We start from the raw sequence: 14,414 nt of genomic DNA, 5'->3' as shown, positions 1-14,414 counted from the left end.
GGCAGCTAATAAGATTTCCAGATACATAGTGGAAATAAGTTCTTTTAATTTTTCAGTGGAAGTTTTCTCTGTTACTGAGACTTAACAGACTGATATTCCCTGTTAAAATGCTCTGTTAAAAGGCTGAAAGCGAAGACTGTGCCCCTTAATAAACACTTAAGCAGTAAATTGTGTGGTATGATGACTCAATCAGGTGAATGAAAAGCTACACTGCAAATCTAATTTTTAGAAAGGGTATCAGAGAAGCTAAACCATGAGATTGGAGCCAAGTGGTTTTTAGTAGTTATTTTATAGTTCAAGTAATAATAATAAAGACTTTTTCTCACTGCACAGTAAACTAAAGGAAGCCGTTCTAAAAATTTTGCATATTTTTCCTCCATTCAGCTAATAGTTACTATCATATTGCCAGTAGATATCCAAATTTTAAAACTCCATGAAAATCAACTCAAGGAGATAACCAATATTAGTAAGGGTAAAATTTCAACAACGTAGTAAAAGCAGATTACATGTAATGTTTAGGCAATAGCAACAATGAAAATGCAAAATATTCTACTTGAGCACAGTTCTTATCCAAAAATCAGAAAGAATTTTCCCAAATCAGTAGGTCATAATCTCACAGATGGTAGTATAGTCCCTTTAGCTCTTCAGCCAAACTTATAAACATGTTTCAGACAGCTAGCATATTTCATCTTATCTGATAAGGTGATTCCTTTCCTACACAAAAAAAAAAAACACAGAAAATGTAATCCACTGGACTTCACTGAAGCATTCGATATGCTACCATATGGGAAGTTATTAATTCAGCTGCTGAAAGTGGAAATTTACACCAGAACTATAAAAGAGATAGCGGACTTGACTACTGATTGTTAGGAAGTACTGAAATTATAAGGCTAAAAAGAAGTTACCAGAGTAACTCCTGAACAGTTCAGTCTTGGAGATGACTCTTCATTTAGTGACATTTGCACAAACAAATAATTTGCTAGTGAGTCTGCCAATTACGTGTGGTGAAGGGCTGGAATATCCCATGGGAAAAAAACAGTCATCTTAGGGATAGTCATGATACCAAAATAATTAGAAGTTTAAAAAAAAATCAGAAAACCAAAAACAGGATTACTAGATGTCTCTTGGACAACTCTACCAATGGAAATGGCAGAAGACAGAATGATCTGGCAACATTTTCCATAGACAGGGAGTGTCCTGGGGTGACAGGACATTTTCATGCTTTGTATCCCAAATCGTGGGTTTGTTTTTTTGTTTGTTTGTTTTTTTTTCCTGTTCCCATGTTCCCAGTTTGTTTTGTCTATAGCTGAGCCCCTCCCCCGGCTGCTTGCTTTTGGCTTGCTGCTAGCTTTAGGCTGCTTTGCTGGCTTTGCTCTCTTGCTTTCTGCTTTTTGCTTGCTTTTTGCCATTTTTCTGCTTTTCTGTTTCCCCTTCTTTCCTTCCTCCCTCCCCTGAAGACATCGGACCTGCTTCGGGCCCTGATTCGGGAACATCAAGGGAAAACCCCCTGGAGTCTGCACCTGAAAGAAGCTTTGGCACCCTCCCCAGCAGAGACTGCTCACCCTCTCTTGGACTGGTGAACACATTTGTTGTCATCTCGGACTGTTTTTCTTGTGTTGGGGAGTGTTTTTTCATTGTTTCTCAATAAACAAGTTTTTTCCACTTTTCCTCTGAGGAAATTCCTCCCGAACCCGGTGGTGGGGGAGGGAGTTGTGGGAATTTTCCCCTAAATTTGTCCTAAACTAGGACAAACATTTTTTGGTGGCCCGTACGGGGGGGGCGATCATACAAAGTGGAAAAGACTTTATTCTAATAATATTTTGGTTTCTGTTGTTTTGTGGGCATATTGGTATGTCTCTTTTTGAAGGTATAATGTCATTTGGAGTGAAAGCCTGCCTTTATTTCTGGTCATTAGGGTTCTTTGAAGTTTTAATACCTTTTTGGTCGTTAGGTTTATTCTCTTATCCAGCAATAGCTCCGGTATTGTCCCTAATGCGTAGCTTTTGTAACCGTGGGGCGCTAACCAGAATATTTATCGGGCTGGGCTTGGTTGTGATGATTTGCAAGAGGTTTATAAAAATGTTGCTATCGTTTCCAGGAATGGATGGTTCATGGTTGTGGTTGTGTACTCAGTTTGTTAGGGGAGAAGCAGGGGAGGAAGCTTTTCAGCCTTTGCTCTCCTTCTTCTCCTCCGAATTGTTTACATCTCTATTAGAAAATGTTTGGTCCTCCCTGACTGCCAAGGATACCATCTTTCTGGCATTTAATTTAGTAAGCTTTCTTTATACTGTCTGCAGTTTATATAAGATGAAGGCTGAGATTTCTAGAGGGGCTGGTGAGACTCCTGATTTAGGAGTAAAACCAAGGGTGAAGAATTCTGAGTGGCGTGGGAAATGGGAGGATATGGGCCAAATTTTAAAGGAGTTTTCTGATCCTGTAGTCTGGGACTTTCCATCTGAACAAATTCAGAACCCAGCTGAGGTGGTAAAGTATCTGAAAGAGAGGTGCCATGGTAACACTAAGGAGGAAAGGATCATTGCAGTGAGCTGGGCCCTGGCACATGCTTATCGCACCCTGCTAGATACTGTAGGGCAGCAGATAGAGGAAAGGGAGCAGGGAGATAAATTAGTTACTGTCCCAGTCACTCAGGCTGCAGCAAACATCCCAGGCTCCAGGCCAGTAGTTAAACCAGAGAGTAAGCCCCAACCAATGGCTGTTGCTGCAAATACAAAAGGTGGAAAGTGTAAAAGCAAGACTGACCGAAGGGTGGAGGATGATGATGATCCAAGAGAAGGACCATCACCAAAATCAGAGACCACAGCAAGTGGCATAGATTCCGGAGCCAATATTGATTCCTTCTCCCTGAAGGACCTTCGAGGCCTAAGGAAGGATTATAGGCGACAGCCCGATGAGTCTATAGTTAGTTGGCTAGTCCGCCTTTGGGATGCGGCAGGGGAGGCTACCATTCTGGATGGCACTGAAGCGAGGCATTTAGGATCCCTGTCACATGATCCTGTCATCGACCAAGGCATGATGAGGAGGGCTAGCCCTCACAGCCTCTGGGAACGGGTCCTGGACAGCGTAGCACAAAGATACCTGTGTGCAGATGACCTTTATATTCAGCAGACACGGTGGAAGACCATAGAACAGGGGATCCAATGCCTGAGGGAGATGGCAGTGGTAGAGATCATTTTTTCAGATGATATAACAACTAGGAATCCAGACTTCATACCGTGCACACCTGTAATGTGGAGGAAAGTTGTGCGCCTTGGGCCACCTTAATACGCTTCTGCTCTAGCAATAATGAAGCGGGATGAGATATATGAGACTGTGCTTGATATGGCAAAGAAGCTTCGGGCATATGCAGATGCTGTACATGGCCCGACTCATGCCAGAATTGCAGCTGTGGAAACACGACTGCAGAAATTAGAAGATAAAATAGAGGAAAGTCGTAAGAAACTCAGGGAAGAGATTAAGGAGGACCTCCTCCAAATCTCAGCTGTACAAATTAGAGGCCCTAGTATCCAACGCAGACATTCCTCTCTTGGGGAGAGAAGGTACACCCCACGAGCTGAGTTGTGGTTCTTCCTACGTGAGTCTGGAGAAAACATGAGGAGATGGGATGGGAAGCCTACTGCTGCTCTGGCACAACGGGTGCGTGAATTGAAGGAAGGTAGGAAAAGGGAAGCAGCTCCAGTTGCCCGTACTCGAACTGTCAGGCATAATGATGACGATGACTTGTCCGATCCCCTTGAAGGAACCTCCAAGACATATGTCTCAGGAAAGAAGGATAACCAGGCTTAGAGGGGCCCTGCCTCTAGCCAGGTAGAGGTTAGGGAAAACCTAGTTTTTTGGACAGTATGGGTTCTATGGCCTGGCACATCAGAGCCACAGAAATATAAAGCTTTGGTTGACACCGGTTCTCAGTGTACCCTAATGCCATCAGAACATGAGGGAACAGAACCTATTTCTATTGCCGGGGTGACAGGGGGATCACAAGAATTGACCCTGTTGGAAGCCAAGGTGAGCCTGACCGGGAAGGAGTGGCACGAACATCCGATTGTGACTGGCCCAGAGGCTCCGAGTATTCTGGGCATAGACTATCTCAGGAATGGCTATTACAAAGACCCTAAGGGGCTCAGATGGGCTTTTGGAATAGCTGCCGTGGAGGCAGAGGGCATTAAGAAATTGAACACCTTGCCTGGACTGTCAGAGAACCCATCTGCAGTAGGACTCCTGAAGGTAGAAGAGCAACGAGTACCTGTTGCCACCTCGACAGTGCATCGCCAGCAGTATCAAACAAATCGAGATGCTGTGATCCCCATCCACAAGATGATCCGAGAGCTGGAGAGCCAAGGGGTGGTCAGCAAAACCCACTCACCCTTCAACAGTCCCATCTGGCCTGTGCGTAAATCTGAAGGAGAATGGAGATTGACTGTGGATTACCGTGCTTTGAATGAAGTGACTCCACCGCTGAGTGCCGCTGTGCCGGACATGCTGGAACTCCAGTACGAGCTGGAGTCCAAGGCAGCAAAGTGGTACGCCACAATCGACATCGCTAATGCGTTTTTCTCCATTCCTCTGGCTGCAGAATGCAGGCCTCAGTTTGCTTTCACCTGGAGGGGCGTGCAGTACACCTGGAACCGACTGCCCCAGGGGTGGAAGCACAGTCCTACCATCTGTCATGGACTGATCCAGACTACGCTAGAAAAGGGTGAGGCTCCAGAACATTTACAATACATTGATGATATCATTGTGTGGGGAAACACAGCAGCAGAAGTGTTTGAGAAAGGAGAGAAGATCATCCAGATTCTCCTGGAAGCTGGCTTTGCCATTAAGAAAAGTAAAGGGACCTGCTCGGGAGATCCAGTTCCTGGGAGTGAAGTGGCAAGATGGACGGCGCCAGATTCCTTCTGATGTCATCAACAAAATCACAGCTATGTCCCCACCAACCAACAAGAAGGAAACACAAGCTTTCTTAGGTGCTATAGGTTTCTGGAGGATGCACATTCCTGAATACAGTCAGATTGTGAGCCCTCTTTACTTGGTTACCCGTAAGAAGAATGATTTCTATTGGGGCCCTGAACAGCAGCAAGCCTTTGCCCAGATCAAGCAGGAGATTGCTCATGCGGTATCCCTTGGCCCAGTCAGGACAGGACCAGAGGTGAAGAACGTGCTCTACTCTGCAGCCGGGAACCATGGCCTGTCCTGGAGCCTTTGGCAGAAGGTGCCTGGTGAGACCCGAGGCCGACCACTGGGATTCTGGAGTCGGAGCTACAGAGGGTCTGAAGCCAACTACACCCCAACAGAGAAAGAAATGTTGGCCGCATATGAAGGAGTCCAAGCTGCTTCAGAAGTGATTGGTACCGAGCCACAACTCTTCCTGGCACCTCGACTACCCGTGCTGGGGTGGATGTTTAGAGGAAAGGTTCCCTCCACCCACCATGCTACCAATGCTACATAGAGCAAGTGGATTGCCCTCATTACACAGCACGCCCAAATTGGGAAACTAAATCGTCCTGGGATTCTGGAGGTAATTACCAATTGGCCTGAAGGTGAAAGCTTCAGTCTCACTGGTGAAGAGGGAGAAGAGCAAGTGACCCGTGCTGAAGAAGCTCCACCATATAACCAACTGCCGGCAGAAGACACACGCTACGCTCTTTTTACTGATGGTTCCTGTCGCCTTGTGGGGATGAACCGGAAGTGGAAAGCAGCCGTATGGAGCCCCACACGACAAGTCGCACAAGCTATCGAAGGAGAAGGTGGATCGAGTCAACTCGCGGAGCTCAAAGCTGTTCAGTTGGCCCTGGACATTGCTGAAGCAGAGAAGTGGCCAAAACTTTACCTTTATACTGATTCCTGGATGGTAGCCAATGCTCTGTGGGGATGGCTGAAGAGATGGAAGGAGGCGAACTGGCAGCTCAGAGGAAAACCAATTTGGGCTGCTGAAGAATGGAAAGACATCGCTACCCGGTTAGAGAAACTACCTGTGAAGTCTCACCATGTCCCTAGAAGCAGAGCTAATGAGGAGCAGCAGAACAATCAGCAGGTAGATCAGGCTGCAAAGATAGGGGAGTTGAAGATAGATCTTGACTGGGAGCACAAAGGAGAGCTGTTCCTAGCACGATGGGCCCATGATGCCTCAGGCCACCAGGGTAGACATGCCACCTATAAGTGGGCACGAGACCGAGGGGTGGATCTAACCATGGACAGCATTTCTCAGGTTATTCATGACTGTGAGACATGTGCTGCCATTAAACAGGCTAAGCGGGTGAAGCCCCTCTGGTATGGGGGGCGGTGGTCCAAGTACAAGTATGGGGAGGCTTGGCAGATTGATTACATCACGCTGCCTCAAACCCGCCAAGGCAAGCGCCATGTACTAACCATGGTAGAAGCCACTACGGGATGGTTGGAAACCTACCCCGTGTCTCATGCTACAGCCCGCAACACCATCCTGGGCCTTGAAAAGCAGGTCCTTTGGAGGCATGGTACTCCTGAGAGGATTGAGTCAGACAATGGGACTCATTTTAAAAATAATCTTATTAACAACTGGGCTAGGGCACATGGCATCGAGTGGGTGTACCACATCCCCTACCATGCACCAGCTGCAGGTAAAGTGGAGAGGTACAATGGATTGTTAAAAACCACTTTGAAAGCACTGGGTGGGGGGTCTTTCAAGAACTGGGAGCAGCATTTAGCAAGAGCCACCTGGTTAGTTAACACTCGAGTTTCCACCAACCGAGCAGGTCCTGCCCAGTCTGAGCCCCTTAATATAGTAGATGGAGATAAAGTCCCAGTGGCCCATGTCAGAGGTTTGTTGGGGAAGACAGTATGGATTAATCCTGCCTTGAGTACAGGCAAACCCATTCGTGGGATTGTCTTTGCTCAAGGACCAGGTTATACCTGGTGGATAATGCAGAAAGATGGGACAACCCGTTGTGTACCTCAGGGAGATCTGATTGTGGGATGATATCATTGTTCGCTGAGCATTACCACCATTGTCTGTACGTTAGATCATACAGATATGAGACAGAAGGAAACATGAAAGTGTCAAAGGTCTGAGCAAGTAAGATGGAAGGAAATGTGTAAGTGTGGAAGGTTTGAGCAAGTGAGAAGAAAGTTGGTTTTTTTGTGTTCAGTAACATGTTCACGATATGGGATAAGGGGTGGAATGTCCTGGGGTGACAGGACATTTTCATGCTTTGTATCCCAAATCGTGGGTTTTTTTTTTTCCTGTTCCCATGTGCCCAGTTTGTTTTGTCTATAGCTGAGCCCCTCCCCCGGCTGCTTGCTTTTGGCTTGCTTGCTGCTAGCTTTAGGCTGCTTTGCTGGCTTTGCTCTTTGCTTTCTGCTTTTTGCTTGATTTTTTTTGCCATTTTTCTGCTTTTGTGTTTCCCCTTCTTTCCTTCCTCCCTTCCCTGAAGACATCGGACCTGCTTCGGGCCCTGATTTCGGGAACATCAAGGGAACACCCCCCGGAGTCTGCACCTGAAAGAAGCTTTGGCACCCTCCCCAGCAGAGACTGCTCACCCTCTCTTGGACTGGTGAAAACATTTCTTGTCATCTCGGACTGTTTTCCTTGTGTTGGGGAGTGGTTTTTTTTCGTTGTTTCTCAATAAACAAGTTTTTTCCACTTTTCCTCTGAGGAAATTCCTCCCGAACCCGGTGGTGGGGGAGGGAGTTGTGGAATTTTGTCCTAAACTTATTTATATGTCCTTATTTATAAGTTGAAAGACTGTTTTACTTTATATGGCAGAGACTGAAACTCTGGACTAGGACTGTAAATAGATATTCACTGTTACCTTAGATGCTACTTAACTTTCCTAGGCTTCTGTCTGCATAGGTTACAATAATTTTCATATCTGATTTTGATAATTCACTTTCAAGTGATATGGCAAGTGTCAGTAAAAAGCCAAAATTAAGTGCTTTTTATCTGAGTGGACATTTATCTGATATCATGTTTAATTGGTATCACTTTATTAATAATCTTTAACTTTTTATTGTTCTGTTTGTTTTTCAAAGGCTGTGTAGATGATATTGTAACTGTATTGGCTGAAGAACATGGTTTCCTTGATATTATTAAGGTTTGTGAAACTCATTTGCTCTTCCATGGTGTCTTACCCAGAATATTTTATTATTGCCACATGGTATTTTGCATATTTATCTTTTAATTCATTTGATCACGTACTGTATTGCAGTATGATGAAAAATTTTGAAGTCCAGACTACATATCTAAGATCCTTTCAAATAGCCAGCACTGATAATATTCTTTCTTAAAACTGCTGTTAGTCTCAGTAAATGTTAATGCTTTCTGAGTAGTTTAATAAGCTATAAATTTTCTGTAAAGTTTTGGTGATTAAGTATTTTTCTTCCAGAAATTAGGCCTTCTATCTGGTCCACTTTACACATTCTGATAGTGTAGGTTTATATAGTTCAACTTTTCCTTACCCACAAAAATGATCACTGAATTTTAGCATCTGTATATTTTGGGTCATTTTATGAAAGAGTTCTGATTGTTAGCAGAATGAAGTTGCCAGGTACAGTATTGCTTCCGGCAGGGTACAGAATATCTAAATTAAAAAATATGTAAAAGGCTACATACATTGCAAATTTTTCAGATTTTTTCCACTAAATCAAATGTAGGATTGGGAGGTGAGAAGAACTACTTCCCCATAATTTTGGTCTCACACAGCCAACCTCATGAGTGTAGGTGTGAAATTTTATTGCCCTTAAAGGAATAGCCTGTATGTTAAAAGTTAAGTATGAGCCAAGTGACTTGCTGAATTAAGACAGCAATAAACAGAGCTCCTCCATATTTTTCTTATGTTCCAGGACCTTTCTGAAAATATCATAGCTCTACTGAAGAAATGCCTTATGTTGCAGCCTTCTAAGAGGCAAGTATTCAGTCCAAGGGCCTGGTAAACTCTGTGGGTTACTATGAAATTAGAAGAACTGTTGCTGAACCTTTTTTTTTTTGAATTTGGGCTACCTATAAGAAATTCTCATTTTTGTGCTTTTCAGCGTTTAATAGAGAAGAATTACATGTCTGAATTTGGGCTGTAAACAGACTAGTTTACTGTGCTGCATGAATTGAAAAATGTTGGTAGACCTTTTTTCCTATTAAAATTCCTGAAATCCAATATAATTTTAAATAACTTGCTTATATTCGTTACTGGGGACTTTTTTTTTGCCAAAATGCAACATTTATGGGAGCACTTTGCTCTAATTGTTTTATCCTCTTTTAATTTAAGGCCAACTCCAGAGGAATTGCTCCATGACAGGTTGTTCAGTGAAGTATCCTCACTATATCCTCCCTTCCACAAACCTGCTGGTCTGTTCTCATCTTCTCCAAGGTGTGCCAATTTAACACTACCTGAAGACATAAGTCAATTATGTAAAGGTAAAAGCAGGTAGTAGGATAAATGTCATTTGGGGGGGAAGGAAAATAGTGTTATTGCGTTTTCTCTCCAACAAATTATTCACAGAGACTGTTGAATGTTACAACACTAGATTAATGCAATAAGTTGTTTAATAGAGGGAGACATGGACAAAAATGTTTTGAGGGATGTGTGCAAGCCAAAGGAGTCAAATCTTAATTTTATTCTTCAGCCTCGGGAAAAAATGACATTAGTATTCAAGTCCATGTTGCAAAAGCAGGACATGTGCATTTATGAGGTCATTTTTTTCCACTTATTGGTAATTAAGATGATTTTTGGAAGTACTGGAAAACAAAGTCATTGTGAAAGAGGTCACATCTGGACTAAAAGATTAAACTTCTAAGTTTTAAACTGCAGTATGTTGAAAATGTTATTGCTCTTAAATCCCGAATAATTTTAGTCTTATGGAGATGTTAGAAAATCTCATCTAGACAAAGATTTTTTTGCCTTGTTAGAATGAGTGTGGTATCTGAAGGGAAGAGAGATTATAACTACTCAGTAGGAATCGCTTCTTATTTTATGTCTTAGTGCTATGTACAAAACACTGTTTTGTTTTGTTTAAAAACACACAGGAAGCAAAAGTCCACACAGTGTATTCATGTGAGGGGTTCATGGCAAACTGCCAAAATAGCTGCTTTTTTAATGTCTTCTTTCCTTAAATCTCCTTAAAGAGCACTTGCAAAGGAAAGGTCACTTTTCCTCTAACTTCACATTAAGGTTATAACCTTTCAAGCAGAATATTTTTTTTTCAACAGTATGTGTTTAGAGTTGTAGAAAGAAATAGAAACTACCTAAAAGGTAGTGATTTATTTTTGTCATTTCTTCCAACAGATGAAGATAATGATTACCTAGCAGAAAGATCACTTGAAGAAGTTTATTATCTCTGGTGTTTGGCTGGAGGAGACTTGGAGAAAGAACTTGTAAACAAGGAAATCATTCGCTCCAAGCCACCTGTCTGCACACTTCCCAAGTAGGATGGAGAAGCACTTCAAGGAAAAGGAGGGAGGATGGATGGATGGAGAACACTAGTGATTGCAAGAGAACATACATAGTTTAAAGACCTGTACATGTGAAAAACACTGAAAATGGCATTCTTGAACACAAGGAAATTGTCACTTCCCCTCTTATCCAGTTTAAGGCATTATTTGAATGCCTTGTATCTGTCACCTACCTATTGCTTTCTGAAATTGCACAGATGCTGGTGAAGTGGAAAATACTGAAATGGGAGTCCCTAAATTCTGCACACTTTCCAATAGAACTCAGTTTTAGTAATAATTTCTCACTGTGCTTCAGAGGGATATTTATAATTTAATTTCATATGTTACGTAGCAAATTCTCACATTCTGAATTCTCTTTCACAGAGCAGCAGTAGTGAATGCAGCAGCAGTTACTCAGATCAGCTAATTACTTTTTTCAAAATACTTTGTTTTATGACTTAGAACTCTGTAACAGCATTTTAGTGATTGCTACTTTTATCTTACTGCTGCACATGTTGCAATTTTATGTTTTAATCCTATGGTCTGATCTTAATAGCATAATTATGAGTCCGTATATATATATCAACTTACTGTTTCTGTGTTTAAAAAACAGATGAAGTATGTGTATAGCCAAAATGCAGTGTCTTTTAAAAGAAAAATGGTGGAAATAGATTTTAAGTGTTTTGATATCAAAATTAGTGTGAGATTTTTGAGGAGTTGCTTATTTCTTTGCCCATAGGTGAATGCAGGTGCTTTTCAATTATGAGAGACAAATATTTTCCACCATACTGTCTATCTTGAAGATGAGGAGTTAATTTCAAAAATGTAATCTAACCCTAAGTGATACTGAGAATACTAGGTTAAATTCTGAAAATCAGTTTCATGTGGCCTACTGTAAAAATAACATAATAATGGAAAATTCATGTACACTCTATATTGGATACATTTGTATTCTTAGACTGCAAAAGAAAAGGTCAGACTTTCGTTTGAGGTCTTTTGTCATGATGGGACCTGCCTTTCATATGATAATAATATTTTATTTTTGCTTTTCACAGTAAATGAAAGGCCTGGTCTCTGCGAGATCAAAGAATAAAAGGGGATGTTAATCCCATAGCTCATAACTCTTTCTTTATGTGCAAAGCAAAGTCATAGAAAATCTGAAATGTGCCATTTCACAGAAAAAGCTGTCTGAATAACTTAAGGTGATTGTATATTCCCTTGATAGCAGGTTTCATGCCATGCAGTCAATACAGCACCCGACGGAGACTCTTTTTTTTGTTTAAATGCGGTTTTTTTGCTTAAATGTGGTTTGGTTTTTTGCTTAAATGCAGTGGTTTTTTTGAATAAATGCTAGGTTTTGATTTTTTTTTTTTTTGTTTAAATAGTTTTTGCTTCAAGACGGTTTTGAATTTTTGCTTAAATGTGGTGAGAAGTCTCTGTGCTTGTTTCTGGACAGTGAACAAAGTTTGGATCGAGTTCTCCTAACCGGACACAGAGCTGTGGCGAGCTCACAGAGCTGGGAGGTGGAAGCATGACCTATCTGCTTTCATCTGGAGAGAAACAGCGGCACGCACTGGAAAGGAGAGGTAAGCGGCCGTGGTGTGAAACAAAGGAAATGAAGGTAAAAAATGGAAAAGGAATTCCACGCGGCAATGCAGCTTCTCGCAAGTATTGTCTCTAAAAGAGGTGAAAAAATAAAAGAAACTGACTTAGAACAATTAGCCCTATAGGCAAGAAAGAAAGGAAAATTAGGCCAACCATCTCTTCTTTTTAGTGAAGCAGAATGGAAAGAAATAGGTGAAATGCTATGGGATCTAGCCATTTCGCGAGGAAAGATTGTAAGCTAGCTACAGAGCTAGGCGCAGTTTGGAAGAAGGTTGCAAATACCTTGCAAGTGTTCTTGGCCAAGTGAAAAGCAGCCCAGGCAGCAATCCAAGCCCTAGAAGGGGTGGCTGTTGAACCAAATGAACTGCAGTGATCATCTCAGATTGCGAGGTTATTCGGTATTAGTTCCAAACATTCAGTTAAGGGAAATGCAGCCCCAGTTTGCTCCACGCTGCAGGATGTGGTAGACTCAGTAACGAACCACGCGGGCCAAACACCGAAAGTTCCCCCGCCAGTGATCGGAGAGACTGAGAGCAAACAGGAAGCGCAGCAGTCACCAGACTCTGGGGGCATGGTGAAAGATGAGGAGACAGGTGAGGCCGGCAGCAGAGCAGGGCCGGAACAAGAGACTAAACAGCTGGGTGGTGTTCAGGGCGGTGACGTGAGCGGGGCAGAGCCGTCTCAGTCCTCACCAGAAGGCAGAGAGATGGCACAGGCGCACATGACTCAAACCACCAAAACAAACATGCCGACTTCCACCGCCGCTTCCGGAACTCCTGATGCGGTCCGGCCCAGAGCTGCCATGCCGCAGCCAGCAATGGTGCAGCCAGCTGCCCACCCACAGAAAATCACGGCAGCCTGGTGCCCCCTCCCTGACTCGGACACAGACGGTGAGGGTTCTGAATCCGATTCTCACCACGTGCCTCAGCCGCAGAGAAAATTAAAGCGTTCAGATGAATTGCAACAAATAATAGCCAAGCCTGCTGAGCTGTCAACTTGCCAAAGTCAACTTGAAAAGGCAAACATCTGCGGCATCCCAAATTTCTCCACAAAAACTGCAAAATCTTGCAGCTTTGTCTTCTTTTCACTCTGACCCATCATTTCCATCTGCTGCACAGCAGATGGCCCTGCCAGCCGCCCAACAAAATCCAATTCAGAGGTGCTGGGCAGGCTTTCTAAAAGATGCAATGTTACAGGGAGATTTCAAAGTAGTCAACACTTTTTCCTGCCCAGTCATTATAGAACAGGATCAGGCTCCATAGGAGCCCCACAAATGGAAAGTGTTAAGTTCAGCTAAGCAAACAGTTACTACTTATGGGGTCAGATCAGAAGCTGCCAGAAACATAATCCTGTACATCTTCACAGCTGATGTACTTTGCCCAGCAGACTGTTCCAGCATTGCATCTCTACTGTTAACACCCTCACAGTTTCTTATTTTTGAAAGAGAGTGGAAACATTTAGCAACTGAAGAAGCAAATAAACATCAAGTGCTGGGAGATCCATTTTATGGGCTCCAGCCAGATATGCTGACAGGACAAGGACCATATGCTACAACCAATGTTCAGCTCACTTTTCCAATTGAAATCCATCAGATGTCTCAAGCACTGGCCCACAAAGCTTTACTTTTAGTTCCAGACAAGAAAAAGCCTGCATCATATGCTAACATTAAACAAGGGGCCATGGAACCATATGGGCAAGTTATTGACAGGCTGTCAGCTGCTTTAAAGGATACACAAGATTTACCTACAGAAGTACAAGAACATCTGTAAAAACCCAACACCTAAGGCATCACCCTCGCCTTTGAAAATGCCAACTCACATACCAGAACCCTTTTAGCTTCTCTCCCTCAAGGTTGTGCAGTTGATGAAATGCTAGTAAGAGCTACCAGAGCTGAACAAACAGCAGCGTTCACAGTGGCCATGCAAAACACAATGCAGCACCAGGAACACATCATTGCAGCTGCGTTGACAGGAGGCAACATCAACCATCCCAGAAAAAACAGAAAACCAACACCCAGCATTGTTTGTTTTCGGTGTGGTGATACAGGCCTATTCAGACAGGCCTGTCAAAAGACTGTATGGTGTCACAAATGCAACCTAGACACCCATGCCTCTGAAGTTTGTTGGAAGCAGGGAATCTTCAAAGGCAGCACGCCAAGGCAGCACACCAGGATACAAATCAGTGCCTTGACCCAGAAGACACCGAGAGTGGTTTCCTAGTTAAAAACAAGCCCACCACGTGGGGAGGCCATGGTGTGGATGTTACAATTGCAGAGGAAGTCACCTTGCAAGATAAAGAAGTGACCCTGATTCCCACCAATGTGTATGGTCCTATGTACAGCACAATTTCTTTAGTTGGAGGTTTGTTGCTTGGAAGATCTTCTACAAGCAGACAA

The 14,414-nt window shown here is 43.1% G+C and overlaps 1 protein-coding gene across 3 annotated transcripts; it reads left to right on the top strand.

Moving 5' to 3' along the window:
• Positions 1–391: 391 nt before the first annotated feature.
• LOC134565183 (uncharacterized) lies at positions 392–8,899 on the top strand. Of its 3 annotated transcripts, XM_063424645.1 has the most exons (4): positions 392–6,049; positions 7,252–7,544; positions 8,023–8,084; positions 8,833–8,899. In XM_063424645.1, the coding sequence occupies exon 1, from the start codon at positions 1,852–1,854 to the stop codon at positions 3,280–3,282; it is 1,431 nt and encodes a 476-aa protein (XP_063280715.1). In that variant the 5' UTR covers positions 392–1,851; the 3' UTR covers positions 3,283–6,049; positions 7,252–7,544; positions 8,023–8,084; positions 8,833–8,899. The 3 variants fall into 2 exon arrangements, with proteins under 3 accessions (XP_063280715.1, XP_063280714.1, XP_063280716.1); XM_063424644.1 differs by having other exon boundaries at positions 392–7,544.
• The last annotated feature ends 5,515 nt before the right edge of the window (positions 8,900–14,414 follow it).

The sequence above is a fragment of the Prinia subflava genome (genome assembly GCF_021018805.1).
Source record: "Prinia subflava isolate CZ2003 ecotype Zambia chromosome W unlocalized genomic scaffold, Cam_Psub_1.2 scaffold_37_NEW, whole genome shotgun sequence".
NCBI lineage: Eukaryota > Metazoa > Chordata > Aves > Passeriformes > Cisticolidae > Prinia > Prinia subflava.
Note: the sequence above shows the minus strand (reverse complement) of the source record. Positions and strands in the feature narration are given on the sequence as shown.

Excerpts from the sequence above, each read along its gene's own strand:
- LOC134565183 (XM_063424645.1), top strand. The coding sequence starts at position 1,852 with ATGTCTCTTTTTGAAGGTATAATGTCATTTGGAGTGAAAGCCTGCCTT.